Here is a 27,335-nt window from a genome sequence, read left to right on the forward strand (position 1 = left end):
TGCACTTTATGCAGCGGTGTTTCTGAATTCGCTATTCAGAGCCTTTCCAAGGTTCCGAAGTTAGGCCGAACACTCGATTTGTCCACACAGCGGTGCTCCGAATCAAAGATAGACGGAAACCGCTTCACAAAGGCCGGGTATGCCGTATGCGGAAGCAGCGGCAACGACTACAATAGGAAAACGGAAAAGCAGAGGCCGTCAAGTCTCGAGCCCGTCGTGCCTGTCGGAGGCGGATGGCAAGGCGTGTAGAAAAGCGAGGAAGCAAACCCCGCGAAACCAGCGAGTGGACCATGACGTGGACATGTCGATGCCACCACACACGCGCCAGTGCGTGACATGGAATCTTCTCAGCTCTTGTCGCTTTCCTTTTCATAGTAGTGGAAATGCAGCAGTGTGTAAACTAGTGCAAAGGAATTGGAGCCAAGAAAAAGTATGATACGCATGTAGTAAAATGACCGAATATGTTTCTACTTTCTACATCTTCAACCTACAGAGACAAAGACTGGGAAGGGGATTTTAAAACGACGCTAGGATGAAATGAAAGCAGCCGAGGGCTAACACAACCGGGGTCTCTTTGTTTAGCACATCTCCGTCACCGCAGGACTAAATAACTGGCTTAGCGAAGAAGCTCGGTTCCGGCCAATCAGGTTCAGGACTTCAGGCGGTTTTTTCCCCTTGGAATCGAGAAGATTCACACCTATAGCAGCCTAGAAGAGTACGAAAAGAAAAGGCAAAAAAAAAAGAGACAGAGAACAGCCTAGCACAAGACTGACTGAAGTCAACGAATTCCTCGCTGGCTTTCCACTCGCGAGCATGGCCCACGAGCCCGACCCAACCCACCGAACTCGGTCCGGCCCGGCCGCTCCACTACTCCTGCCACTGACTTTTACCACCGCACACGCCGAGCAATACAAAAGCGGGAGGCGTCGGCAGCAGCCGCACTGGATCGGGGCAGACACATCGCTGCTTCCATCCTCTTCCCCCTTTCCCCACCCGCGTGCGAGCGGCCACCCAAGACCAACCGCGTCCAGATCCGGCGGCGGATCTCCCCATGGCGGCCGGAGCCCTGGGCCTGGCCCTCGTCGCGGCGCTCGCGGTCGCGCTGGCGGGGGCCAACTCCGAGGGCGACGCGCTCTCGGCGCTGCGCCGCAGCCTGCGGGACCCCGGCGGCGTGCTGCAGAGCTGGGACCCCACCCTCGTCAACCCCTGCACCTGGTTCCACGTCACCTGCGACCGCGACAACCGCGTCACCCGCCTGTGCGTGAGCTCCCCTCTCTTGCTCGCCCTTTCGTTTCTGTTTGTGTATGGGGATGGGGATTCTGATAGCCAGGCCCGCCAGGCCCGCGTCTTTGGAGAGCAAGCGATTTTGCAGCGGATGTGTTGATTCCTAGCTATAATTTGTTCCCGGCAGGACAGACTAGTGTTAGGCGCATCTGCGTAATTGAGGATTTAGTCTGGTGGATTATTGTTGGCGACGAAGAGTGGGTATGGTCCTGCGTGAATCAAAACAAGAGTCTGATTGGAAATTAATCTGTTTGAGCAAGTGTTCTCAAGTCTGTTTTGTTGCTTGGGGCAATAAGGTTCAAGTTTCCCAAGACTGGAGAAGTTAAACCCTTTAGACTGAAAAAAGGGAAATAAAGTAAAAAAGGGCGGAGAAAATAAGTTACTGTGCTGGGATAGTTGGTGTTGCTTGTGTTCTCCATGAATTTTCACTGCCTAGTGCTTGCCAGTGTTCCTTGGGATTTCGGATGAAACATTGTATGCCTGAATTTCTGTCTAGGTGTGCATCTACATGTGCTCTAGTTATTGCACATCTAAGTGACTCAATCAAACTAGAAAGAAAAGGAAAAAATGTAAAAGAAAATGCTCGCACGAATCTTAGCGTAAAATCAATGACATAGGACTTAGATGTGCAATACTTAGAGCACATCTAGATGTGCTTTAGCAAAGCTGCTTATTTTTTTTACATTTTTTTCTGCATGCCATATCTTTCCAAACAATAACTCTTAGTTTTTAAAAATAGTCGCTGATTCACTATACTCCCTCCGATTCATATTAATTGTCGCTGATTTAGTACCATATTAATTATTGTTGATTTAGTACCATATTAGTTGTCGCTGATTTAGTACAAAGTTGTACAGTACCAAATCAGCGGCAATTGATATGGATCGGAGAGAGTAACATATTTCTTTGCTGTATATATGAAAAGTGCGTACATGCAAATTATTCTTCTTTTTTTGGAGAAAAGCTATTGATGATTTCTTGTATTTGCATATGAGATCAAAATTTTACAAGAATATCTTCATCTGATTGTTCTGTTCAAATACCCCCTCTTACAGAGATCTTGGTAATTTGAACTTATCTGGTCATCTGGTGCCCGAGCTTGGTAAATTGGAGCATTTGCAATACCTGTAAGTTCTTCTTTCACGTGATTTGGTTCTTATTGCTAGTTTCTCTCAGTAGTAAGCTCAAACCTACTGTACTATTTTTGTTCACAACTGTTTACACATAAGTTCCATCATCTGCAAAATATGTTATATCCATTGAAGTAGATGATGTGTTCCATGTAAGTTGCAATTTGCAAAACATCAACTTAGTGCTGATTGATTTGTTATTTGGTCTGAGATGTGGCTCTTGTAACTACCAAATCATGTGCGCTTCTCCATAGATGGGATATATCCTACAAGAGACAGTTTTAACCTGCATCATGTGATTTAGAATGGCATATGTTCCAGCCTCCAGGTGTAAATTTGTTTGAACTTCCAACTTATAATTTAGATTGGTTCTTTTTTCAGTTTAAATCCTATGTATTAAGCCGTTTCACATAATATAGTAGCTTTACAGTACTACAACCTATGCTAATTAAGCTAATGGAATCCTGAGTTTGTAGCGGAACTTGAAAGCAAAAAATGAATATTAGGGACATGGATTAACCTGCTATGATGATAAAGAGATCTTAAAGATATTCAGATATAAAAGGAGCTAACCAAGGCTTCCATTATAGTATTATACAACCATCACATGTCTTCTTAGGTTAAACAAGTAGATATGATGCTATTTTCTGTCCTTCATCGATGTCCTCCAGAACCTTTTCAGTACGTTGTGTAACTGAATACCTAATGCACATTATCCTATTTTCAACTGCTGTGTGGGATTCATTTCCATTGTTGTTGTTGGTGCATTTTGTTTATGTTCTATTTCTTTAGAGTTTGTTTTGATGATGTTTAGGCCTGATGTATCAAAATTCCTGTTTAGTGTTCAATATTACTGATTATTCATCTCAATGCAAAGAAGTTGTATTGACTATTAGTGTTGCAACAGGGAACTTTACAAAAATAATATTGAAGGAACGATCCCGTCGGAACTTGGTGATTTGAAGAACCTAATTAGCTTGGACTTGTACAAGAACAATGTTTCAGGGACTATACCTCCAACACTTGGGAAGTTAAAGTCCCTTGTATTCTTGTAAGTTTCATGCCTTGAAATACTCTCTACATATGAAATAGTTATCACATATTAGCAACTGAATGCGGATTTATTGCTGATTATGCTGAAGATGAACATTCTGTATTGTTCTAATGGTGCCGGGTTGTGCTAGGATATCCGTTTGTAGGTGCTATGTACAGATGTAATACTATAGTTCTGTATTTTATGCTTAACATACGGTTGTGCTTTTATAGGCGGCTCAACGGCAATCGTTTGACTGGACCAATTCCAAGGGAGCTGGCTGGAATATCTAGCCTCAAAGTTGTGTAAGTACAGTTTCACTTCCAATGCCGAGTGCAGTTGGCTCCACGTGAATTTGCCTTGTGATAATTTTGGCTTCATTGTTTTACAGTGATATTTCTGGTAATAATCTGTGTGGAACAATTCCCACGACTGGACCATTTGAGCACATTCCTCTCAGCAAGTAAGTCTGCTTGCCTTTTTTAATGTGCTGCGACATGGAGATTTTCAAGATATGCCCATAATAGAAGTTTCAAACTAATGAGAACTTCAAAGAATATAAGAGATTCTGCCTTTAATTTTAGGATGTGTGTCTCTTAACCAATACTTGTGAAAGCAAATTAAATCACTCCTGTGATTATTTGACCGGCCAATATGTGGATCCTAAAATCACATGCATTTTCTCGTCGGCTCCTCACACTTCTTTAGTTACACATCTATGTTTGGATGCTTCTTTATTTGCAAAATTAATTTGGCTGACCGTTTCCGTGATAAGGTGGGTATTTCTTTCTTTTTTTGTGGGTTGGGTAGTCACTGTTTCTGATATGGAAGGGTATAATCTTATCATTCTGGAAGGGCATCATCCAAACGCTTGAGTGCAGGAATGAGAGGCTTTTTATCACCAATTTGTGCTGCTGTGGATTCGAGCATAGTTTAGTTGACCCATTCCAAGCACTTCCTTTGTCGCCCTAGTGTTTTCTTTTTCATCCCTTTCTGTCAGTTCTCTTTTCAGTATTCGATATGTTTAGAGAACCAAAGGACATGGATAACTTTTTTAGCCTAGTGGGAACATAATGCCGTAGCCTCGTACTCTCAACCATTATGTTTTCCTTCTATAATGATGCATTTTTTATTTGTATTCAGCCTCCACTTTCCAGTTCATGTTCTCACCACCATTACATTGTTCCGTTTGTCGAGCCATTTGTTGACAAGTGTGGGCGTTCTGTTTTATGTGCAGCTTCGAGAGGAACCCACGCTTGGAAGGCCCAGAGCTACAAGGCCTGGCTGTATATGAAACCAACTGCTAAACGGCTACGGGAAGGTGGAAAATGCTAGGAAGTAACGGGCGTACAAGGTTTACCGGAGATCGGGGTGATATAGATTGTTAGGTCCGCAGTTTGCCACTTTGTAATGTTCCTCCCTACATAGCGCTGTCATGCCATGTGTCATGTGTGCCTTGCTCTCAGCAGGGAAGTTGAGTTGTTGTATGTTGTGTAGCAGAACGATGCTTTCTGCCTGTGAATGTAAAACATAAGATTGCCTATGTGTCACGACTCAAATGGTATTGTCATCTACTCATCTCTATTATGGCAATGGCACTTTTTGCTTGCTTGCTCGTGCAATACATCAATTAGATCTACGAGTAGCATTCTAGCTGGTGGATAACTGATGTAGGGCTGATATGACATTGGTGTGAGATGTCCAAGCAAAGAGTAGCTGGCAGACTTCCAACCTCTTTTCTGACCTGAAGTATATATCAAATCAAATTAAATTCTTATAGCGGTGCCAACATAACATGCCAACCAAAGGGAAAGTAAGTGAAGGTCTCTCGGGCTTTGCCCCCGCGTCGCTCCGGCCCCAGGGGCGGCACGGGCGGCGACCCTAGCCACCGAGGCGCTCGGCCCCTTGATCCCCTCCGCCCCCTCGCCGTCGCCGGTGCCTCCCGCGGGCAAAGCTCGTGCGGAGTGGGCGGTGGCGGGGTCTCCTCTCGCGCTGGCGGGCGCTGCAGGATGGGGATCTCGTGGCGTTGGGCAGCGGCTGGCGTCGGCGAGCAGCCTTGTGCCCTGGCGTGGAGGCGGTGGTCCTGCTGCGGCTTGGCGACCTGCAGTGGTTCGGCGGCTCGGCGGTGGCAGCGGGGCTCGGGCGGCTCGATGGGGCGGCGGGCCCCGATCTGACGGAGTGGATCCGGATGGTGGAGGTGCTCTGGCGGCTCTTGGCAGCATGGATCCGGCGGTTGGGGCTGCGGCCGGAGGCTCCTGGCTCTTCGGCGGCGCCGCCCCTGCTGCTATTGTGGCTGTGGCAGATGTGCTTGGGTTTCGGCCTGGCAACTCTGCTCGGTGAGATGGGGTGGGGTGGCGGGCCCCCTCCTTGCCTGGTGCTGCGGTGCTGGACGGCTTGCTAGCCCGGCGTGGCTGGCGGCATGGTGGAGGCTGCCGGGGCGGCGGCCCCGGATTTGGTGGAAGCGGCTTCGGCTGGGGGGTGGTGCGCGCGTCTGGGCGTGGTGGGTCGTGGGATCCCACGACCAGTGCGAGGTTGGCCTTGGCAGGATGGGGTTTGTTGGTTGCGTTGATGCGGACAAGTGGTGGTTGAGCATCTCCGAGAGAAATCCTGTGTCCGGCCTTTGCCGGATCGGGCGACGGCGACGTCCGTGGGCGTCGTGCTCTTTCTTGGAAGTGTTGCTATTGTGTGGTGCTCCTCCTCCCTCCCCGCGGCCTTGACTTCGGAGAGAAACCTCAGGTCTTCAGGATCGGGCGATGAAGGCGCCTTCACGTCTTCTTCCTCCTTGGGGGCATCGTCTCGGAGCCGGCCACAACCTGAAGACCAGTGGATGGCGGCATCTTCGCCGCGTGGTTTGCGGCATCTTCGCCGCGTAGTTTGCTGAGGCGGCCATTTCGGGGGCGTGGATTTCTGTTTGGCAACGATGATGGCTTCGAGAGGAGCTTTGGTCGCGGCTCGGGCTTTGGTAGTCGGATCTTCCCGGCGTGTCCGAGGTGCTCTTCCGCTGGTTGCTTGGTTGCTTTGAAGTCGGAGCTGCGGTGGAGTGTGTCCAGGCGGTGACGATGACAGGCGCTCGGTGGTCGGTTTCGGAGGGCACGGACGGCGCAAGTTCTGCATATTTCCCTTGTGATGATCATCGTCAAAGTCGGAGCTGTCGGTTGTTCACGCGTGTGGCCTTCTGTTGGCATGTGCCATCATGGTTTTCTGTGCAGCTGTTTGTAGCTCTATGATCCCATGTCGGTGGCCAGGTTGGCCGGTGGTGCCCATGTCATGTGGGTTGAGTTGTATCGGTTTTAGTTCGGCTTTCCGTCAATTAACCGGACAATTCTCTTCTTCTTAATCAATGAAAATGGCAAATCTCTTGCCTTGTTTCAAAAAAACATGCCAACCAAAACAATTGAAGTAAACGGATGGCTGTCGCTGGCATTTTATACTCCCTATCCTTTTGGAGTTGACCTCTGCTGATAGTATCTTGAAAAATATTCAAGTTGGACAGTTAAAAATCATGTGTAAGTTTGTCTCGAAAGCATCTTCAATGTACGAGTGAAACTACTATCTTTACAGGGAAAGAAGTACCAGTGACAGTGATTTCCTTCAGAAAAAGTTGCTGGGGCAATTATTTCGATATGAGTTTTTTTTAGACACCATTTCGATATGAGATGAAACAGGCAGACACGATCGGGCTAGGCTTTGGGCGATTGGAGCGGCCTCGCTGAGAGTGATCGACCGGTGCCACCGGGCAAGGGTCGGACCCCAACTCGCTCCCCGCAGCCGGGCCGGCCGTGATGCTTCCGCTGCGGCGCTTGTCGTGGGCCTGCCGCCGGCGAGGTCTCGCCCAGTTCGCCGCCGGAACCCCCCGGGAGGCGGCGGACGCGGTCGTGGTGGGCGCCGGCGCGGTCGGCCTCGCGGTGGCGCGCGCGCTTGCCATGGCCGGGCGCGAGGTGGTGGTGGTCGAGGCGGCCTCCAGCTTCGGCACCGGCACCAGCTCCCGCAACAGCGAGGTCATCCACGCCGGCATCTACTACCCTCCCCGCAGCCTCAAGGTGCGCTGCCCCTTCCCGGCCAAGCCGTATAATCTACGAGTTCGTGCACAAGGATTCTACTAGCTTTCTGTGATATTTCAGTTCAGTTCAGTCAGTTCTCACCAGTGACCACATTGGAGTATTGGACAGTTGACATTAGTATTTTAGCATCTCAGTCTCTTAGGTGTCTGTGTCCTTAGAGTTTGAGATTGGTATACAAATACTATTGCTGAAAATAAAACACATATAATTCATCGGGCAAATAGTAATCTTCTTCCCTGCTTTGTGTTATTTTCAGTTTTGCACATTGCAGTAGCAATATTCCCGTTGATACTTTTGAGGTATATATATACTGTCTCCAATGCTGAGTGCACTTGTAGAATCACAGTTCATTACTTCATTTTCCCCTTCTGTCCATCTATGGCATTCTTAATAGTATAATGATCCCTTCTTCTGTCCTATTCTATTTGATGAATTACCAAAGTGCTTTCTTGCCATGCTGAAATTAATTATAGATTTTTCTCCTACGGAATGTTTTTGTAGGCTAATCTTTGTGTAAGAGGAAGGGAAATGCTCTACAAGTACTGCACAGAACGAGCAATCCCCCATAAACGGCTCGGCAAACTTATCGTTGCTACTGGTGTTGCAGAGACTGCAAAGCTGGACATGCTCCTCAAGAGCGCTAAAGACAATGGGGTGAATGATCTTCAGATGATGGAAGGTTCTCAGGCCGTGGAGATGGAACCTGAACTGCGTTGTTTGAAAGCTTTACTATCACCTAGTACTGGGATTGTTGACTCGCATTCATTCATGCTCTCCCTTTTGGTACTTGGCTAATCTGTTCTTGATTCTTACCATTTTTATCTTTGCATTGTTTATTTTGCCTGCTATAATCCTCTAAATGATTCAATTATTTGAAAGGTCCCTTTTCACACTCTCCAAGAGTGAAAAAACTGTATAGATAACTGAAATAGCGCTACGTGGAGGGCCTCTGCACTATCGAAGCAATTTTAACTAGTTAAGATATGTTGATGTTCCTTTCTTTCGTTTTCCTTCTCAAATGAGCTCGCAGCAATGTTTGGAAGGTTGAGGCCTGATAATCCAAAAATATTCCCCATGCGTCTTTCCTGTACACAGCTATATTATGTTCATTTTATGTTAGTCCACTTCATTGTGTTGCATCATGCAAAACTCTAAATCTTCTCATACTGTCATGTGATTTCCTTTTCTTGTGATGCAGGCTGATGCTGAAAACCTAGGCGCAACCATATCATATAACACAGCAGTCATCAGTGGGCATGTTGGAGATGAAGGGATCGAGCTTCATATTTCTGAAAGCAAAGAGCTGGAGAATCAGTCTATAGGCTCTCCTGTACCCCCACAGATTGTTTTGCTTCCAAAACTTCTGATAAATGCAGCAGGTTTGAGTGCAATTCCACTTGCCAAAAGACTTGATGGCCTTGACCAAGCATTTGTGCCCCCGGCTTACTATGCCCGTGGATGTTACTTCACTCTCTCACAAACCAAGAGTCCTTTCAGCCACTTAATATACCCTCTACCAGAGGATGGTGGCATAGGGGTCCATGTCACACTAGACTTAAATGGCCTTGTCAAATTTGGACCAGATGTTGAATGGTTAGATGGTAAAATGGATGACATGTCATGTTTCCTGAATAGGTAAGCCATTGCAAATACTTGCTTGTTCAGTTTAATTATATATGATCTTTTTTACTTGTTATACACATCGCTGAAATTGATGGAGTTACAAACGTTCTAGTGGTGTCCAATATTTAAAAATAAAGTTACCACAGTTGCTGCCTAATATTAACTGGTTAATATGAAAATAGTTTCCTCTTCTTGAAAAAGCTAAGATGGTGTGTGACTTTTAGCATCTGTGTACATCAGGTTTGATTACTCAGTGAACCCCACCAGATGTTCTGGATTTTACTCTGTGATAAGGAAGTATTTTCCAAATCTCAAGGATGGTTCTTTGGAGCCTGGTTATTCTGGGATCCGACCAAAGCTTTCTGGCCCGGGACAGCGCCCTTCAGATTTTGTTATTCAGGTTATTATCTGATTTAACATAGTTCTCATATATCAGCTTGAAAGTTTACTTTTCACTGTCAAGTATCAACAAACCCGTGAAGCTGAACACTCCTGACTACTGCAGGGGGAGGAAGTCCACGGTATTCCTGGGCTGGTTAACTTGTTTGGTATAGAATCCCCTGGTTTGACATCAAGCTTGGCAATTGCAGAACACGTCGTTTCAAGGTATAACAGCACTTGATTCTCAAACAATCACCAATCGATGAATTGCAGCTGGATGAACCGGACGGCTGGAGTCTATCATGTGAATCACATTGCTCACAATGATTTCCTTGTTTATTTCCTTTTATTTTGGGGAAGAACAAGATGCTGCTTGTAAAGGTGCGACTCTCCAGCTTAGTTGAATAAACAAAATATATCGATTGTGGGTTGGTGTATTATGTGGATCCTCGCATACATCTTGTGGCAAGAGGATCCTCTGCATTACCAACTTGTGTCTGAGCAAAAGTATATGCATTACATCACCTGTTGACCATTTGATGAAAATTGGATGGCCAGGATTTGAATGGAAAACACAATGGTGTTGTCCATTTTCTTGCAGCAAAAATACGAGGCAACTCTGACAATTTGCCTCTGTTTTCGAATCGTGGAATGCAACTTAAACAGCTGCCGGGACTGAAATTCTATCACAAATATCTTGATAACACAGGCATGATTTCAACTATATCCATCAAAATTGTTCCTACATGGTGACTCTGATCACTTAACATTTCGAGAAATTAACATATGGTAATAGACTAATAGCAGTACATGGTCTCCGGCATAGGATCCACAAATATCACCAGGCAAAGGTTATAAAGGTATCTGAAAGCAATGGATGGGGTTGTGTAAGGGCAAGGGCAATGTCACAGGGAAGTGAAACTCTTCAAGCACCAGCTTGTCTGTTCCCAATTGTCCAGCTTTCGCCATTCCTATCATCTGAAGTTTAGCGAACGACGGTGAGTAAATTGACAGGTCAGCAAGAAAACAAAACATTTTTTTAAACAAGGTAATAAAAACTAAAAGCGTCTCACCGCTTCCTTTGCGCACGCCACTTGTAAACAGGCTGTGATGTTGAATTTAAAATCTCTTCTTCACGGAGCTTCCTTTTGCGTCCAGGTTTCTGCCCCAGTATTAAACAACTTCAGTAACTTCAAACTTGACAACAAAAACAGTACCACTGTACTATCGACGTGACCATTAAAATTTCATAAGCCAGTTCTTTTGAAGATTTTGACTTCAGGCTGCTTGAGACATCGGTTGATGACAAAATCTGAACTGGTTCAACTGAGTTGTATTTTTTACATTATTTTCACAAATAACATAACATTTTATGGTTCAGTCACTGAAGGTATTATACCGACTTCACCAAAGCAAAATAAATATTCTAATTCATCAGAGAAAACACACCTTCAGTTCTTTTTGCAAGGCCATTATTTTCACAAAATAACATAACATTTTATGGTTCAGTCACTGAAGGGATTATACCGACTTCACCAAAGCAAAATAAATATTCTAATTCATCAGAGAAAACACACCTTCAGTTCTTTTTGCAAGGCCATGTCCGCATACAATTTCTCAAGATTCTTAACCCTTTCTTTCCTGCTTTCTAACTCCTTGTAGGAGGAAGCTGTTTTCCTATAAAGAATTTGACGGGATATAAGTTTATCAGGCAGCACCTGATGCACTAATGTGCACAAGAATCAATATCATGCTTTGAGCTAGAGAAAAAAAATCCCATCCCACATCCAAGCCATTACCACCGAGTAATTTGCTGAATGCATTAACATTCACACCCACATCAACCATGAATAGCATGAACTAAATCACCAAAACACCCAAACTCTCAGGTCTCAATAATAAAGAGCAGGTATTTTGACGAGAGTAAAGACCAAAGGAACAGGTGTAATATTCATTCACTAATAAACCGATAAATGAAAGCTATCCTTTCCAAGTATAACATTAATCACAGTAGCCACATATATAACACAAAATCATATTCCCAAAAGAACAGCACACTACCTCTTTATACGAGAAGGGATGTTACCAAATTGAGGTGCGCTGCTGCTTTCACCTATCCTAGATCGTATTTCTTTGGCTTCTTCTCTGAAATGAAACAGCTAATCATCTCAATATTTAAAAAATCTTAGGTAGCTAGCCAGCGATTCATAAATGAATCTTAAAAAATTAAATTCAAAACTGAAAAATGGTAAGAAGCAAGAATGCAACATTTATACCTGTCTTCCGCAAAGTAAATGTGCTTGTTTGAACGCTTGTCATCCACTGCGTGAAGGGTTGAGCTCAATCGTTCAACTTTCTACAGTCAAAGGTGTGACATTAAAATTGGATCAGAAATATAGGATTTAGCCACAAAAAACAAAGTACTCATTTGTTTTGAATATTTCAAAGTCACCACAAACCTTTCTTTCACTTTGAATGGCCTGAAAGATGTATCCCATGTCTTTATGCTTCAAGAGCATACGTTCCTCTTCGGTGTACTTATTATTTGCTTCAGGCCTAATAAAAGGTACATGACAATCCAAATCAACACGTAGAATATACCAAGGTTCGAACTGCCAGAGTAAACTACTCTATAACGTACTTGGGCCTATGGATTCCATCCACGGTTTTACTGTTGATCATCTTGAAATAGAACTCATCTGGGTTCTTGAACGATGCCTTCTCCTTCAGATTCTGTATTTACCAGATAACAACAAGGACCATAGGTTAGCTATAAGATAGCTATGATAAACATCCCAGGAATGTACCAAATAAACAAAAGGAAATGCCCCCCTGAGCTCTCCTAGGTCCTAATAAGGGTGTGCTTGGGTTGCTTTGTATACAAAGCGGGGGGAAACCCTTTTTCGGCATAAGGGTGTGCTTGGGTTGACCTCAATTCGATTTTCGGCCAGTGTTGGCAAAACAAAGGAACTAGAGACAGTTGAAGGGGGCACATCGCATGACATAGGTGAAGAGAAGGAATGACACACAAGAGTCCCAACTCGGGAAGGAACAGAAGCAATACCCTGATGAAATCCTCCTTGCGCTGGTAGGCCCTGGCGCGGAGGATATGGTCCTTGTGCTTCTCCAGAAGCCCGTACTTCTTCCGCGACTCCCTGCAACACCAATGCGAATTCCAGAATCAGTCCGCAAATCGGCGCAGACGCGAGAGGAAGGTCCAACACGGAGACGCCCCCAGAAGAGCCGCAGGGCTCCGATGGCGGCGGCGGCCGCGCCGTGGGAGGCGAGCCCGTGAGGCTCGAGGGGAAGCGGGAAGCGTCGCGCAAGGGGAGGAGGGACTTACGGCTGGGCGCGCTCCTTGTGAGCCCGCCGCGGAATCGAGTTCCGCAGGGACGACATCTTCGTCCTCGCTGCGACTCTCCCGGAAGAACGAGCGAATCGGCGGAGGATCGGATTTGGGAGGGGCTACGCGGCGAGGAGAGGGGAGGCCGGAAGAGAAGGAGGCGGCCGAGCTAGCTAGGGTTCAGGGTTTGGGTTTTCCTCGGGCAGTCGGGCGTGCGCGATGCAAGATGAAGAAGGGTCGAAGCCTGGTCCGCGAGTCCGGTGCAAGGCGGCCCGTTCGTATTGGGCTGTAGTGATACGTTTTTTCTTTTTTGCGGGGAGGATGAACAATTGTTTTTTTTTTTGAAACTGGCTGAACAATTGCTGGTGTGAACAATCGCATTTGCAAAGCATGGCATCAGCATTTAAAAAAAGAGTGTGTTTAGACTATTTTTTTTCATCTTTTTCTAAAAAAAGAAGAAGCAATTTTTCATCTCGCCCGGAAGAACTGATCAGGTGTCAAACTGTAGAGACTGCCACATTGTGGAAATCCAATTCGGCTCTTGGGAGCATATCCTGCCCACCAAAAATGTTTTTTGCAAATGTAAAAAAAATATATGTGTTTTTCGTCACACCAAAATGCTACCTGCAAATTTTTGGGAGGAAAGCTTAAGTATTTGATATGTGCCAAAAAAAAGTCGGATGACAAATGTTACCTCCAAATTTACACTTACTTATGTTTTTTTCACCGACGAAGCACTATCACCCCGTTTCACATGAAAATTGTCAAGCACACTTCTTACACTAACGAGAACATTTAAAAATAGAATTATTAAATTTTATTTACTATTTATTTTGAATTTACTATTCATTAGAGAGCATATGCACCCTAAAACCAAAACGGCCCTCCTGGCACATTGCCTCTTATATGATGTCCATGGTTGAGTGGACACGAATAAAATCAGAGCTTGAGTAAGGATAGCTAGCAGCAAACAAGTTCCACAAGATAAACTTATGCACCCAGCGAGCGACTTCGACTGTACCGTGTTAAAAAAAACAAACTTATGCACCCAGCGAGCGACTTCGACTGTACCGTGTTAAAAAAAACAAACTTATGCACCCATATGACAAATGGCATTGCACGTTAGCAGTACACGTTGCATTCACATTTTCGGCTACAACATTACAAAGCATGTTTCTCACGGATAACTCTATCTTCCCGCTGCTGCTGCAGCTGCAGCTGTTTGTGTTTCTGCTCAAACTGGAATTTACAGTCAACTCTCAAAACTGTAACTTCGAAAAAACTACGGCGTTCAATTTTAATCATCTCTAATACAGCTGCCTATCTCTAGTACGCAAGACAAGAGGTTACAAGAGCTGTGGGGGTCCAGAAGAGGCTGGACGGGCAGTGCTTGCTTTAATCTGCGGGCCGGCTTTGGGCTCAGGCTTCGGAAGAGCGCGATCTGACCCGCGCTAGGATTTTGACGACCCTGCATTTTTTCCTTCAAGCGCTGACAATCTCGCCGGTCATCAGTTCAACACAAACCGACACGGAGCATATCCTCCTCATACAGCTTTCGGCTGGACCTGTTCGAAGTCAAACACCTCGAACATCAAGCGCCGCACATCAGGCTTGCCGTAGACGCAGTACGAGAGCCCGTGTATCGCTTGCTGGACAGCAGTCGTGGAAGGATTTCTCAGCCGGCGGTTGTGTTCGAATCTGTCCTGTACAGTCTCCCCGTATATAATGTAGTGGTGAAGGTGCTTGTCCCGCAGGTACCGCCCGCAATACTTGTTCATCAACAACCTCCTATGCTTCTCTGACAACCACCTGCCAGGTGCGTCGAGATGCTTCATGAGCAGCCTCTCTGCCAATACTAGATCCTGATCATGAGGGAGTTCAGACCTTCAGTATGACTATTGACCAAATGGAGAGCGGTCAGATGCTGAAAACGTCACAAGATGGGCAACAAACCTGGATCTTCTGACCAACATATTCCAGACGCTCAAAACAAAATCTTGGATGCTCAAACTTGTATTTTGAGGGATGCATGAAGCACAGCTGCAGTAAAAAACCAATACAGATCATGTTGATTTATGTGCAGACAATAATGAAATATATCAACAGTTTGAGTTGTTGGACAACTAGGAAGCAGATTTGATAAGACAAGCAAGTAATGCACCACAAAACATGTTTGCATGCAGAGAAATAAGTAAACATTAGAAAGGAAGACCATAAGGAGAGAAAAGACTAGCGGTGTCAAAATACCTGGAGGCCAAGTCCAAGTTCTATATTCCTTGCTTCTGTAATTTCTGGAATTTTATCATTCGCTGGCAAGGGGTATCCTAGGATGTTCATGATTTTGGGTCTATTATCAAAATCCCAAATGTTTCCTCTGAAACGATGCATGCCTGGTGGCACACATGCTCGGAAAAGCCTAGGATGAGCAAAAAGGGCATCCGCTGGTGGCTGCAGTACATGCAACAGTTAACTAGATAGAAAGAAGTGACGGTGAAGATTTGGGACAAACGGCAGGAACGGTCAATACCCGGTAGGCAGCAACATCTTGCCATGCGAGTTGTCTCTTCTCAAACTCCACTGAAACATAATCAACGTCTTCTAGTTGACGCCGCAGTTTTGGCTGACAGCTCTCTTCTTCAGGGTCCATCCCGAACGCCTCAAAGAGAACACGATAGACTTCAGGCATTCCAAAGCACAGATATATAGCTCCAAATAATGCCCAGAACACAGCCCTGAAGTACAAACATAAAGTTTAATGAAGACTACCCCATATATGTACTCCAGATTGCCAGTTAACAGTACAAATAGCTCTGACAAACCAAACAATCAAGAGAAAATTCTTCAAATGTGTTAGTATTATCATGAATTTATGAAGTTAGGTTATGTGCTCCATATTCTTATGCAAAGAAAATTTCCACGGCAAGTTAGCTAGAACATAAAAGGGAGACACAGCAGTACACAATAAAGGAGATTGAAGAATGCAATTCAGTACAAGTGTACAACATCTAACAGGATTATGTAGGGGGAACTTGACTGTTAACAAGGCTGTAGAACATCTAACAACGGAGACAACTTCACTGAGAAAGCCACAGAACATACATATAACATTGAACTAAAGAGTGGCCAAAAAATAAGCTAACAATACTCGCTTTCACCATTAATGTTATGCCAAGACATGCAAGTTTACTGAATATGTTGAATATGTCAAGAAGATAACAACTAGTTAAATGTACCCCTACCAAATTTCTCCTAGCACCGCTCCACCAAATCACCCATACATTTCCCAAAAAAATAACTACCACAGCAGAGTAAGTATGGAATGCAGATCAAGCTCATGCGAACAACATTGATATCTAGTAACCCACAAGTTGATATTTAGGTGTTAAACTCATAGGCAGTTATCTTCCTTATCGAATTTATAAGGTGCTAACTAGATGTATACTATGCTAATAGCAAATGTGCCATGGACGATTTCACTCTTACACTGATGAACAGAATGTTGACTGATTGCTCGCATTGTCCTAATGCATGATCCCAGACCAGAATTATACCTCTACTACAATTCAAATCGCACATTCCCAGTCAGTAATTGAAGACTTACTTCGTGGGCGGTTCCCTGTCCTTCCGTATCATCTTATCCAAATCGTCGTAAGGAAACACCAAATTATGCAGGCTGGCCGCCTTGATCCATTTGGGCAGCATCTTCTTCCCGATGAGCGCGAAGACCCGCTCCCGCATCGGGCCAGGGGACTCCCTGGGGTACCTCTGCAGGAAGAACTCGCAGAAGGCGAGCTCCAGCACGAACTGGCCCAGGAACCACAGCCTGGAGTGGCCGTTCCGCACGTGGCGCGTGCGCGTGCGCTCGGAGGAGGGGTCCAGGTGCTGGAAGGCGAGGTAGAGGAGGACGTCGAAGTGGCGCGCGGGGCAGTCGTCGCCCTCGCCGAGCGTCTCGGAGGGGGCGAGCGGGTAGCCGAGCGCCTGCTTGGCCTCGAGGAGGTACTCGTCCATCCAGGTGCGGTCGGCGGCGGAGAGCGGCGAGGAGGGGAGGCAGGAGGAGAGCAGCGGCAGCGACTTGAGCGACAGCTGCGGGCTGTTGAGGAACCGCTGGGTGAGGCGCTCGTCGTCGAGCGGCGGCTTGAGGATGAACCGCCGCGGCGGGTGCTTCTTCTTGGGCGAGACGGCCTTCTTCCGCTGCGCGAGCTCCCGGAGGAGCCGGCTCGGGCTGTTCGCCGGCTCCGAGGGGGAGGCCTGCGGGGGCGGAGGGGTCTGGTCGGCCGCCACGGCGAGCACGCGGGCCCGGCGCCGCGTGGCGGGGAGGTGGAGGGGCGAGAAGGTGAGCGCCTGGAACGCCATGGCGGCCGGTGCCATGGTGGTGGCCGCTGGGTTTTGCGGTTTGGGGGCTGGAGGAAGGGGGAGGAAGGAGGAAGAGGATAAGCGTAGAACGATAGGAAGGGGACCCATCGAGAGCCGTCCGTTCTGCGTTCGATGGCTCAGATCTTCCGGATCCGGGCCGAATGGGAGGAAATATCTTCAGCTATCTATCCGCCTTCGAAATGACATGGCAACCCACGTGAGGCAGTGACAGTTCGCCGGCCCCGTCTCGACAGAAAAGGTAAAGTCTCCGCCGCCGATCCCTCGCCGCCGGTAGGCGGGCAGTCGGGGCGCCACCAGCTTACCACCGGCCTGCGCGCCGCCCGTCGATGGCGAACCCGAGGAGGGCCATCGCGCTGCAAATCAACACCCAGACCCCGCCATTCCCCGCCGCCGCCGCGCCCTCGTCCTCCTCGCTGCCCTCGTCGCTCCTCCACTTCCTGAAGCGGCCGGCGTCCTTCCCCTTCCTGCTCTCCCTCTTCGTCCTCCTCACCTGGATCTCCCTCCACTTCCACCAACCCACCCCCTCCGCCTCCCTTCAGCGCCCCACCGTCGTCCACGACCCTCAGGCCAACCTCGTCCGCTACCCCGCCGCCCTCCATCCCACCCCCATCGCCGCCGACGAGCGCGGATGGCTACTCGACCCTGTCGCCGCAGCCCGCGAGGCCGGCCTCCCAAGTGAGCTCCCCTCTTGCCTCGCGAATTCTACGTTTCCAGTTATGCTCCCTTGTTGTTAGCTCGCTGCAAAAATTGTTTCAATAGAATAGTTGGAATGTGGCAGGGATGATGTAAAATATATTACACTGTGTCATCAATTGCAGAAGTAAGGTCTGCCTAGTTCATACTTGTAGTAGATACTCCAGCTCTTGCTCAGTTTGAAGTTTATAGTGAAAAGAAGAACAGAGTGATGTTCTGAACTGTGTCACTGGTGGAAGTGCAGCACAAACATGCTATCCTTTTAGGATGTACTCCCTCCGTTCCAAATTACTCGTCGCAGAAATGGATGTATCTAGAACTAAAATACATCTAGATACATCCATACCTGCGACGAGTAATTCGGAATGGAGGGAGTAACACCTTTCAGAGTGGCACTTGGTTTGCACCTTTCAAATTAATCTTGCTACCTTAGTGCCAGTCTTACTTGGAGATTGTTAAGCTGGGTGTGCTATATCAACCAGTATAGGCACCTTGGCTGAGCTGGGCATATGCCGCTTTCGTCTGTTGTTAGCTCGCTGCAATAAGTTGTTTTAATAAAAGAGTTGGAATGTGGCAGGGATGATGTAGAATAAATAACACTGTCATCAATTGCAGAAACCAGGCCTGCCTAGTTCATATTTGTAGTAGATACTCCAACTCTTGCTCAGTTTGAAGTTTATAGTGAGAAAAGAACAAAGTGATGTTCTGAACATGACACTGGTGGAAGTGCGGCACGAACATGCTGTCACGCGTGGCTAACACTTTTTGGAGCGGCACTTGGTTTCCACCTTTCAAAATAATCTTGTTACCTCAGTGGCAATCTTATTTGGAGAATGTTAAGTGGGTTTGCTTTGTCAATTAGGCACCTAGGTTAAACTGGGCATGTACCACGTCCGTTGGCAGCATTGTTTGTGTGAGTTTGATACAAGGTGCCTCTGTGTTCACCCCTTGGCATATGGCCCAACAAACTGTGATCACTGAGATGTTTTGGTGGTTGGATCGTTCCACTTGCTTTCCATCTACATATATTAGACAGATACTCCCTCTGTTCCAAAATAGATGACTCAACTTTATACTAACTTTAGTACAAAATTAGTACAAAGTTGGGTCATCTATTTTGGAACGGAGGGAGTAGATGGGTAGCTTTCTTTCACAAGCAACCAATGATCAAGACTTGTGTTCAGAATTGTCAGTTCCATCTATCTATTTATTTATTTTCCTCAAATGTCCCTATTTATCATACTGATATGTATCCCTACGGCCGAAAGTAGAAAAGGTAGCAAAAGAGAACATTTGCAATATGGGGGTAGCAACTGATTGATTTTTAGCTAACCAAGTTGGAGAATATTCTGCTACACAAATATCTCCCTTCTTTTGTACTTCATTTTACCTTTGTCGGTTCTATCAATAGATGCCCATCTTACTGGGAAAAAAGAGGACTTTCCATGCATCACTGCTGTTTTCCCACTACTTACTACTCCCTCCGTTCCTAAATATAAGTCTTTGGAGAGATTCCACTATGAACCACATACGGATGTATGTAGATGCACTTTAGAGTGTGGATTCACTCATTTTGCTCCGTATGTAGTCCATAGTGAAATCTCTACAAAGACTTGTATTTAGGAATGGAGGGAGTAGTTACTACTGTGTTGAACTTGAGACTCTTTGTCGAGTGTATGGCTGGTAGCCAGAATGAATTTGCTCTATGGTCTAGTTTGCCAGTATGTTGAACTTGAGGCTGTTCATCTCTGTGTTTTGTTGTAACTTTGCTTTGTTCAACTTGATTCTAAATTTGTGTCATCATGCTCAAAATAAAGTACTATTATTCATATGTTGTGTCCATCAGTGTCTCTACTCTCTATTGATTGTGTTCTAAAGATTTGTGTAGATATTGAAAGTCTCTACTGATCTTCTGCATACGAGGAGAAAATTAGGCATGGATTACTAGCCTACAACTTATGGGACCGTGTCACTTTGTAGCTGCAGAACTCCAAGTTTTTTTTCTCTTGGGGTTCACTCTGGAACAATATTTACATGACAAGAAGTCATAAATACAGAAACATCGATTCCACGCTCTTTTGTATGGATTTGTGGAATGCTATATTTACTTGGATGTGATTGCCTGGAATTTTGCTCTACAGCTTAGGCAGGACTGATGTGAATAGAGCACAGGCTGTTTTTCAGTATCTGACTGGACATTAATTATAGTGTTCAATTTGTGGCAGATGGGGCGTTGGTCTGTCTTTCACTACACGTGGGACTGATCCAGCCAGGTGGTTTGCGTGGCAACCATCGTCACCATACATGCAATGAAACATTCGTCATCTGGGGCGCAAAAACAAAATTCAGGGTAATGATATTCTCTTCTTCATTCACTCACTCAGCCCCTGATAATCACATCCTCTAGTGTTGATTGGTTGTTTTTCCGTGATAAACAGTTAGAAAATCCTGATGTAAAAGATAAAGGATACGGAGAAGCCATAATTGCTGCTGACGAGGTAGCCATTGTCGCAAGCGCAAGATCAACCGCACACGCATTGATCAATATGGATGTGCGACCGACCTTCTTCTTGGGATGTCAAGATACACCAATAAATCCCAACAGTTCAAATACTGACTACAAGGTCTGGAAAGATCTCTGACATCCACATTGCTCCTATGGTCTGACGGTGAGCAATATTTCAAAGACTAATACAATATGATCCGGAGAAACTGAAAGTAGCATCGAGCCTTCAGAATTCACCTCGGTGAAGATTTTAAGGTAGATGCTTGTGTATAGTTGAGGTGACACTTCCAGTTGGCTCTCCTAGTTCTTTCGTCTGTTTTTTTTTTCTTTTTTGTTGACAAGGGGTTATTCTTGTTACTATTTGTTTGTTTTCTTTCTCTTGCATATAGTCACTGGTCATGTACTCCTTTGTTAAAGGAAACAGACCTACCTTATTTGGCTTAATATTCTCAGAAAAATTTCTTTGTCTGTATGTGCAGCATATGTCTGCCGAGCTGTTAACTGACAGATCATAGATGCCTCTTTATATTGACAAATTGTTGAGCTATGCGCTGCCGGGTACTAATTTGCAGATGCCGTTTCATGCCTCCTTGTATTGCCGAATTGCAAAATCAGAAATGACCTCTTTGTGCAGACGAATTGCAAGTGAAACAGGGCCACGTATCCAGGACACGTTGATGTGCTCTCGAGCTTGTTCTGTGACCTGTGCCTGGCTTTGGCTTACACCTCTCTGCTTTTCTCCATTCGATTGTTAGCCATCAACATCATCAATCGAGTCGGATTCGTTTTCCCCCACACGGTTCTTACGTGCCACAGATTTGCAAACGGCATGTGGCGATATTCATCGACAATACTTGCAGCGAGATGAGACGAGATATTTTAGGTAGGATATGCAGTTTTATTTTCAGGTTATAGGATATACAACTTCATCCAAAAAGATACCAACATCGCCGAGCTCGACAAGTGTCGCCGGGAGAATGCATGCATCAAATCCCTCATCCAAAAATAAAATAACATATGGTCCTCAGGTAGCTCCAGTACTATTTTTCACTTAGAGTTTAGAGAAATTTTGTAACAGGATGATCATTGGAATTTATACGTGTGGTGCTCCTCGATCCTTTTCTTTTTGAAGTTGGTTTTATGTGCCCGACGCGAACTGCTAGAAAATCAATTGTGTGAAGAATGCAACACAAATTCTATGCCTGCAGAGAAATACAAATACGATGGTGGTCCAGTACGCTTGTAGTCTAGTGGATGAACAGACAAGCAAGCCAATGAAATGGAGAGAAAAAGATCAAATACAGAGGAAGATATCTCGCACACCGGAATCCTCACATGTGATAGGCCCGCTTCACATTCACACCATCCACACGAGCCCATAAAGAAAATATTCTCAGAAAATAATAAAACGCTAAAATTTAAAATAACAAAAGAAAAAAAAACACTGAGAAAAAGAGAGAAGGGGAAGGGGAACCGGATGCCCAGAAACTGGAACCAGGAAATCCCTAGATCCCCACGCGATCCTCTTCCTCTATAAAGCCTGCCCCCCGCGACACAGATGCACCCAGTCGCGCACTGAGACCCCCCCACGTCATCATCGCCCCATCAACGCGCAGCTCGCGTAACATTTGCAGGTCCTCGTCGCCCCTTCGAGGTTTCGGTTTGCCATGGCGGACCAGCTGAGCGAGGAGCAGATTGGCGAGTTCAAGGAGGCCTTCAGCCTCTTCGACAAGGACGGCGATGGTACCGATTTCCGCCCCTTTCGCCCTCCCCTCCCCTCCCCTCCCCTTCCCTTCCCTCATCCGCATTAGGTGATCCCGCGCGAACGCCGTCCCGATCGATCCGGCCCGGAATCGCGGATCCTGCCCCGCCAGGCGTGGGTTGATCTGCGTCATGCGATGCGCGCCTAGATCTGATGGCGTGCCGGGGCGGTGGCGATTTTGTTTTTGCGCGGCGATTTGGTCGTTTTGGCGTGACGGTAACCGAAACGCCTGCGTGGTGGCGAATTAATCTGTTCCGTGGTTTGGGCCTATCCTCGTTAGAGGCATGCAATTAGTCTGCAGGGAGGGGGGTTACGCATTGTGGTGTGCGTTGTGTGCTTGTAGGCTTGTAGTGATTTGACCCGGCGTGGCGTTTGGGTGGCCTGTGAAATGATCTCAGGAACAAGGATGGGGGTAAATATGCGCACCAATTTGCTGTTTGGATGTCTGTCATCATATCATAATATGTGAGCACGTAGTTGGGAACCGAAGTGCAGAATTTGACAATAAATAAGCTTTGGGGTCAATGTTATTTGGGGGAAGGGCATCACCACATCCTCCTGGTTGTTCAATCAGAGCACCAGACCTGGTAATTTCATCATTTATTATCTTCACTGAACCATACTAATCCTGAAAGAACAGTATTCCAAGGCAGTGGCCTAGTGGTTGAAGACGGTATTGTCACTTGGCTTGCTTACCATGCTTCCATTTCATTCGCATCAGATTCCTTACATGTCTCTGCTTCTCGTACGTCTGAAACCAAGGAATATCTGCTCTAAGCCCTGGCCATTCATTTTAGCATTGACAACTTGGGTGTGATGTGGGCTGTTATGTTAGTTATTTTCTATGGAATCTTATCGTGTCATAGTAAACATATGGAAAAGACTTGAGAATAAAGTGGCCATGGAGGAGTATTGTAAAAAAAAAGTGGTCATGGAGGAGAATCTAGGTCTGCTCAGAGTTAGCGGTCCACATTGGCTTAGAATATAATAGAACACTTGAAGAATGTTGGACCATTCAATAATTCAATTGAAGCGCTTAACGTGTCGTTTAATCAATGCCCCAATCCTGGATATATTGTTTCAAACTGTCAATTGTTTGACCAGAATTTTTTAGGTAGTTTGGATGTAAAATGTGATTAATTAGATATGTGGGTATGTTGAACTGGTGTTTCTGCTGCCTATAGTGGAGGATGTAGGATTTTTAATAGTGCAAGGGCATTATATATGTGTACTTGAATTCAATTATATGTTGGGCGATGCCCTGTTTTAACTGTTAGATAGCTTCTTTTTTGCTATTTGACTTGAAAATAAACTGAATGAGTTTTCATACTGATGACTTAACATGGGTTTTAATAGAATTTGATCATCACCATAAATAAGTCCTGTCATTCTGTTGATTGACATACTGTACTGTGAAAGATGCAAGGGCATAGAGACAACACAATCAACACCTGCATCCTAATTTATCTGCTGCCACCTGCCATATATTCCATTTGTGTTTGGAAGGTGTAGACCCAAAATCCGCTGAATGCTTTATTAATATTATTGAACCAAAGTACTGCCTTCGTTCCTAAATATAAGTCTTTTTAGAGATTCCACTACAAACTACATACGGATGTACATAGACATATTTTAGAGTGTAAATTCACTCATTTTGCTCCGTATGTAGTCCACAGTGGAATCTCTCAAAAGACTTATATTTAGGAACAGAGGGAGTATTGATAATTTTATGCTATTTATTATGTAAGGTAATGTTTATGTTCTCTTTATTTCTGCATGAGTTACTGTGCTTTATAACTGACTGTTCTGTCTAATCGGAGATTTTTTTTTTATAACCAGAGTATGTTTGATCACTTAACCCAGCTTGGGTGTTCTGTGACCATCGAAAGTGCACTTTTTGGTGTTAGTTGGTTTTATGTTCCCTGAATAAAAATGGTTATCCTGATGAGATGGATTCTTCAACTTGTCTAGTCCAAATCTTCACACCTTCTGCTATACATTTGTGGTCGCTACATTTTTAAGTTTTACTATACTTGACAGCACATTGCACATATTTTTCTCTTATATCTGTCTTACCATGAGGTGGTGTAATTTCTCAGGCAGCATCACCACCAAGGAGCTTGGAACCGTGATGCGCTCCCTCGGCCAGAACCCTACCGAGGCAGAGCTGCAGGACATGATCAACGAGGTGGATGCGGACGGCAACGGCACCATCGACTTCCCAGAGTTCCTGAACCTGATGGCCCGCAAGATGAAGGACACGGACTCCGAGGAGGAGCTCAAGGAGGCGTTCCGCGTGTTTGACAAGGACCAGAACGGTTTCATCTCCGCGGCGGAGCTCCGCCAGGTGATGACCAACCTCGGGGAGAAGCTGTCTGAGGAGGAGGTGGAGGAGATGGTCCGCGAGGCCGATGTGGACGGCGATGGCCAGATCAACTACGACGAGTTCGTCAAGGTCATGATGGCCAAGTGAGGAACAACCCCCCTCTGAAATAACCCTTTTCTATTTTCGCCGAATAACGAACCACCTGGCTTCGTAACAACAATTTTTACCCTATTATTACGTGCACGCTGCTGGTACTGACACTTGTTGGCTAGGTGTAGTCACTGAGGGGAGAAGGGCCAGATACTATTTTTTTTGTTCTCTTGGCCACGGACTTCTCCTGTACTACTTTGCTGGATTTGGTGTTTTTTCTTGGTTGGGTTGCTTCTTGGTTCATGCTTGTCGTTCGGTTTGTTGAAAGTTATATACACTAATTTTGCGCCACACGTGCGTTCCATCTCGCTATCTGACTCTCGTTTTCGTTGGATATTATATCACGCACGTGAAGTCGGATTTGGGATTTTCGTCCTGCGTTATGTAGGTGCGGCCTAGGCTCGTTCGTACCGTAACAATCACCTGTGGAGCCTCTCTCCGTGCTACGTCGTGGAGACTCTTCCTGGAGTCGTGCGTGCCGCAGAATTGCAGCGTAGGCCGTTGTCACGCACGAATGTGATGCCTGGTCGGTTGTCTCCGCCAGGCAGCTCGATTTGACGTCAGGTAGACGTGCCAAATGCGGCGGTGGCGGCTTCTCGAGACGGTCCCTATGCTAGCTAGAAGATGAAAAGATGGATGAACGTGACGCCATTGTCGTGGTTGATGGATGCAGTCGTGTAGAGATATATCATACGCCGACATGGCCAGTGGACATGGTTTCCTGGTGGAATAACCGGTCGGGAGGTGGCCATTGCTCGAGAATATATGCCATCCAAACCCTTTTTGGCCGGCGGCTCGAAGATGCTGAACGCAGCTTTTATTCGCTGTTTATGTTGTGTTCGTATAAAGTGAAAGGTCGTGGAGGCGAAAAAGCTCAAGAGAGGGATTTATTCGTACTGATCTTATTCGTTTTCATCGGTTTGCGTTTTACTTCCGGGCTTTTTCAGCCCCCCTCAATGAATGTACACGAGTTCTTGTGCAGATTCTTTGAAAACAAAAAAAGGAAAGGGACGAAGGGGGGAGGCGCGTTTCGGCTCCCGGGAGCATTCACTCCCGCATGAAATAGTACCTCAAAAAAAGTGGTAAAATGTTTTCAAAAAATTCTGATTTTCTGGATGTTCGTGTTAGTGTCACAAGCATGCTTCAATTTTCATGCGGAACGGAGTAGTGTTTCGTCGGTGAAAAAAATAAATTTAAGATGACATTTTTGTGTAACATTTGGTATTCAATTTCTTTTATTTTGCACAGGCTAAAATCTTTAACCTTTTTGCCTGAAACTTTACAGGTAGCATTTTGATGTGACTATGAATGCATAAAAAAACTGTTGAGATTTTTCTAACATTTCAAAAATCATTTTTCGCACGGGAGCGAAATTGGATTTTCGCGAAGGCTTATGCATGTGTAAACCCTGTTTGTGCAGGAGAAGGGAGAAGAGGATAGAGGAGAGGAGAGCGCCGTCGGCCAAGAAGAGCGTGGCAGGGGCATCCGGTGCAAAGAGTGGCAGCAAATGCACAATCCTCTAGCTGAAACCATCGGACGTGCATAGTGTGCGTGTGGTGCGCTCGGAGCGCTGGTCCCCGACCGACGCATCTGAGCTGTTGTATGTATGTATCAATGTGTGTTCATGTGTATCCCGGTGTGTGATGGCGATCGGCCTACGACTGTAACCGTTCTCAAGGTAAACGAATAAAAGTGCTCTCTGTCTTGCGGAAAAGGAAGAAAGTGTAGAAACAAGGCGTGGCGGAGCTTGAGACTTTAATAACCATCACGGACAGGTCGACAGATTCCTCATCAAAAAAAAAAAACACGGACAGGTCGACAGATCCACCGTTAGATATGGCGAAGCGCACGGCCATCGGGTCTCGGCATTGTTTTTTTTGTTAGAAATGGAGAAGGACCCTGGCCTTTGCATCTGAACGATGCATGCAGCCACTTTATTAATTATTAACACAAGATTTTATAAAGTCATATAACAGTAAGACTAAAATCATCATCTAGTCAACATCTGTTACTACTCATATCCAGTTGATGAAGGGATGCTGATAGTCTGGGCCTAATGCCAAACAGATCTCACAGCCAAACCTAAGAGCAACTTCAAAGGGCCGACCCATTTCGTCCGCCTGCGTCCGTTTGGGTCGGCGCGGACAAAAGTGGCGGCCCAACGCGCCGACCCAAACCCAAATCACGTCCGCGTCGCGTCCACGCCGACGCATTTGCGTCCCAAATTTGCGCCCCAAATGTGTCCGCCGCGTCCCCACATGGTGGCCGTCCAACTACCCGCTGCCCACGCGGTCAGCTTAATTTATGACGATGGGCCCACACGTCAGCGACGGCGCTCGCCCTTTTTTAAGCCGACCGTGCGGCGGGGTCGTCCTCATCCAAACTCGCGCGTCCACATCTGTCATCCTTTGCTCCCTCGTCGCCGGCAAACCCTAGCCACCACAACCACAGCGAGATGGGCCTCTTCTCCGGCGCCAGCGGCAGCAAGGCCAAGGGCAAGTCCCCCGCCACCCCTTTCCTCCCGCCTCCGCCGGCGTCGACGCCTCCGCCGGCGTCGACGCCTCGCCGGCAGAGGCAGCGCGTGGACGTGGCACCGCGGCGGGCGTAGGCCCTTACCCTCTCCGCGGCGGGCGACAGCGTGGTGCCGCCGGTGGCCCCGCCGTCCCCCA

The 27,335-nt window shown here is 46.3% G+C and overlaps 6 protein-coding genes across 9 annotated transcripts; 4 read left to right on the top strand and 2 right to left on the bottom strand.

Annotated features, from left to right (window-relative positions):
• The first annotated feature begins 926 nt into the window (after positions 1-926).
• Positions 927-5,025, top strand: LOC123062363 (leucine-rich repeat protein 1). The gene is made up of 6 exons (XM_044485830.1): positions 927-1,257; positions 2,340-2,411; positions 3,322-3,465; positions 3,681-3,752; positions 3,839-3,910; positions 4,685-5,025. The coding sequence occupies exons 1-6, from the start codon at positions 1,052-1,054 to the stop codon at positions 4,752-4,754; spliced, it is 636 nt and encodes a 211-aa protein (XP_044341765.1). The 5' UTR covers positions 927-1,051; the 3' UTR covers positions 4,755-5,025.
• A 2,069-nt stretch (positions 5,026-7,094) lies between these two features.
• On the top strand, positions 7,095-20,166 carry LOC123062359 (L-2-hydroxyglutarate dehydrogenase, mitochondrial). 2 transcript variants are annotated; one of them, XR_006429637.1, is made up of 6 exons: positions 7,095-7,487; positions 8,010-8,291; positions 8,707-9,143; positions 9,372-9,531; positions 9,637-9,893; positions 20,148-20,166. XR_006429637.1 is itself a non-coding variant. In XM_044485824.1 (5 exons), exons 1-5 carry the CDS (start codon positions 7,230-7,232, stop codon positions 9,751-9,753), a joined length of 1,254 nt encoding a protein of 417 aa, XP_044341759.1. In that variant the 5' UTR covers positions 7,095-7,229; the 3' UTR covers positions 9,754-9,966. The 2 variants fall into 2 exon arrangements, 1 of the variants encoding a protein (XP_044341759.1); XM_044485824.1 differs by lacking the exon at positions 20,148-20,166 and having other exon boundaries at positions 9,637-9,966.
• Positions 10,210-13,114, bottom strand: LOC123062360 (probable U3 small nucleolar RNA-associated protein 11). Of its 3 annotated transcripts, none has more exons than XR_006429638.1 (9): positions 12,856-13,114; positions 12,577-12,667; positions 12,154-12,245; positions 11,972-12,068; positions 11,789-11,868; positions 11,574-11,657; positions 10,962-11,189; positions 10,586-10,674; positions 10,210-10,490 (listed from the first exon to the last, which is right to left on the bottom strand). XR_006429638.1 is itself a non-coding variant. In XM_044485825.1 (9 exons), the coding sequence occupies exons 1-9, from the start codon at positions 12,909-12,911 to the stop codon at positions 10,487-10,489; spliced, it is 693 nt and encodes a 230-aa protein (XP_044341760.1). In that variant the 5' UTR covers positions 12,912-13,113; the 3' UTR covers positions 10,210-10,486. The 3 variants fall into 3 exon arrangements, 2 of the variants coding, with proteins under 2 accessions (XP_044341760.1, XP_044341762.1); XM_044485825.1 differs by having other exon boundaries at positions 11,090-11,189; positions 12,856-13,113; XM_044485827.1 differs by lacking the exon at positions 10,210-10,490 and having other exon boundaries at positions 10,582-10,674; positions 11,090-11,189.
• Positions 13,959-17,273, bottom strand: LOC123062358 (ribonuclease III domain-containing protein RNC1, chloroplastic). Its single transcript, XM_044485823.1, has 5 exons — positions 16,457-17,273; positions 15,383-15,587; positions 15,103-15,303; positions 14,809-14,895; positions 13,959-14,717 (listed from the first exon to the last, which is right to left on the bottom strand). Exons 1-5 carry the CDS (start codon positions 17,221-17,223, stop codon positions 14,400-14,402), a joined length of 1,578 nt encoding a protein of 525 aa, XP_044341758.1. The 5' UTR covers positions 17,224-17,273; the 3' UTR covers positions 13,959-14,399.
• LOC123062361 (uncharacterized) lies at positions 17,382-20,872 on the top strand. The gene is made up of 3 exons (XM_044485828.1): positions 17,382-17,904; positions 20,148-20,272; positions 20,361-20,872. The coding sequence occupies exons 1-3, from the start codon at positions 17,556-17,558 to the stop codon at positions 20,562-20,564; spliced, it is 678 nt and encodes a 225-aa protein (XP_044341763.1). The 5' UTR covers positions 17,382-17,555; the 3' UTR covers positions 20,565-20,872.
• Positions 20,873-21,870: 998 nt separating this feature from the next.
• LOC123062362 (calmodulin-3) lies at positions 21,871-26,380 on the top strand. The gene is made up of 3 exons (XM_044485829.1): positions 21,871-22,171; positions 24,290-24,659; positions 26,087-26,380. The coding sequence occupies exons 1-3, from the start codon at positions 22,096-22,098 to the stop codon at positions 26,187-26,189; spliced, it is 549 nt and encodes a 182-aa protein (XP_044341764.1). The 5' UTR covers positions 21,871-22,095; the 3' UTR covers positions 26,190-26,380.
• Positions 26,381-27,335: the final 955 nt, after the last annotated feature.

Source organism: Triticum aestivum, chromosome 3A (assembly GCF_018294505.1).
Source record: "Triticum aestivum cultivar Chinese Spring chromosome 3A, IWGSC CS RefSeq v2.1, whole genome shotgun sequence".
Lineage (NCBI taxonomy): Eukaryota > Viridiplantae > Streptophyta > Magnoliopsida > Poales > Poaceae > Triticum > Triticum aestivum.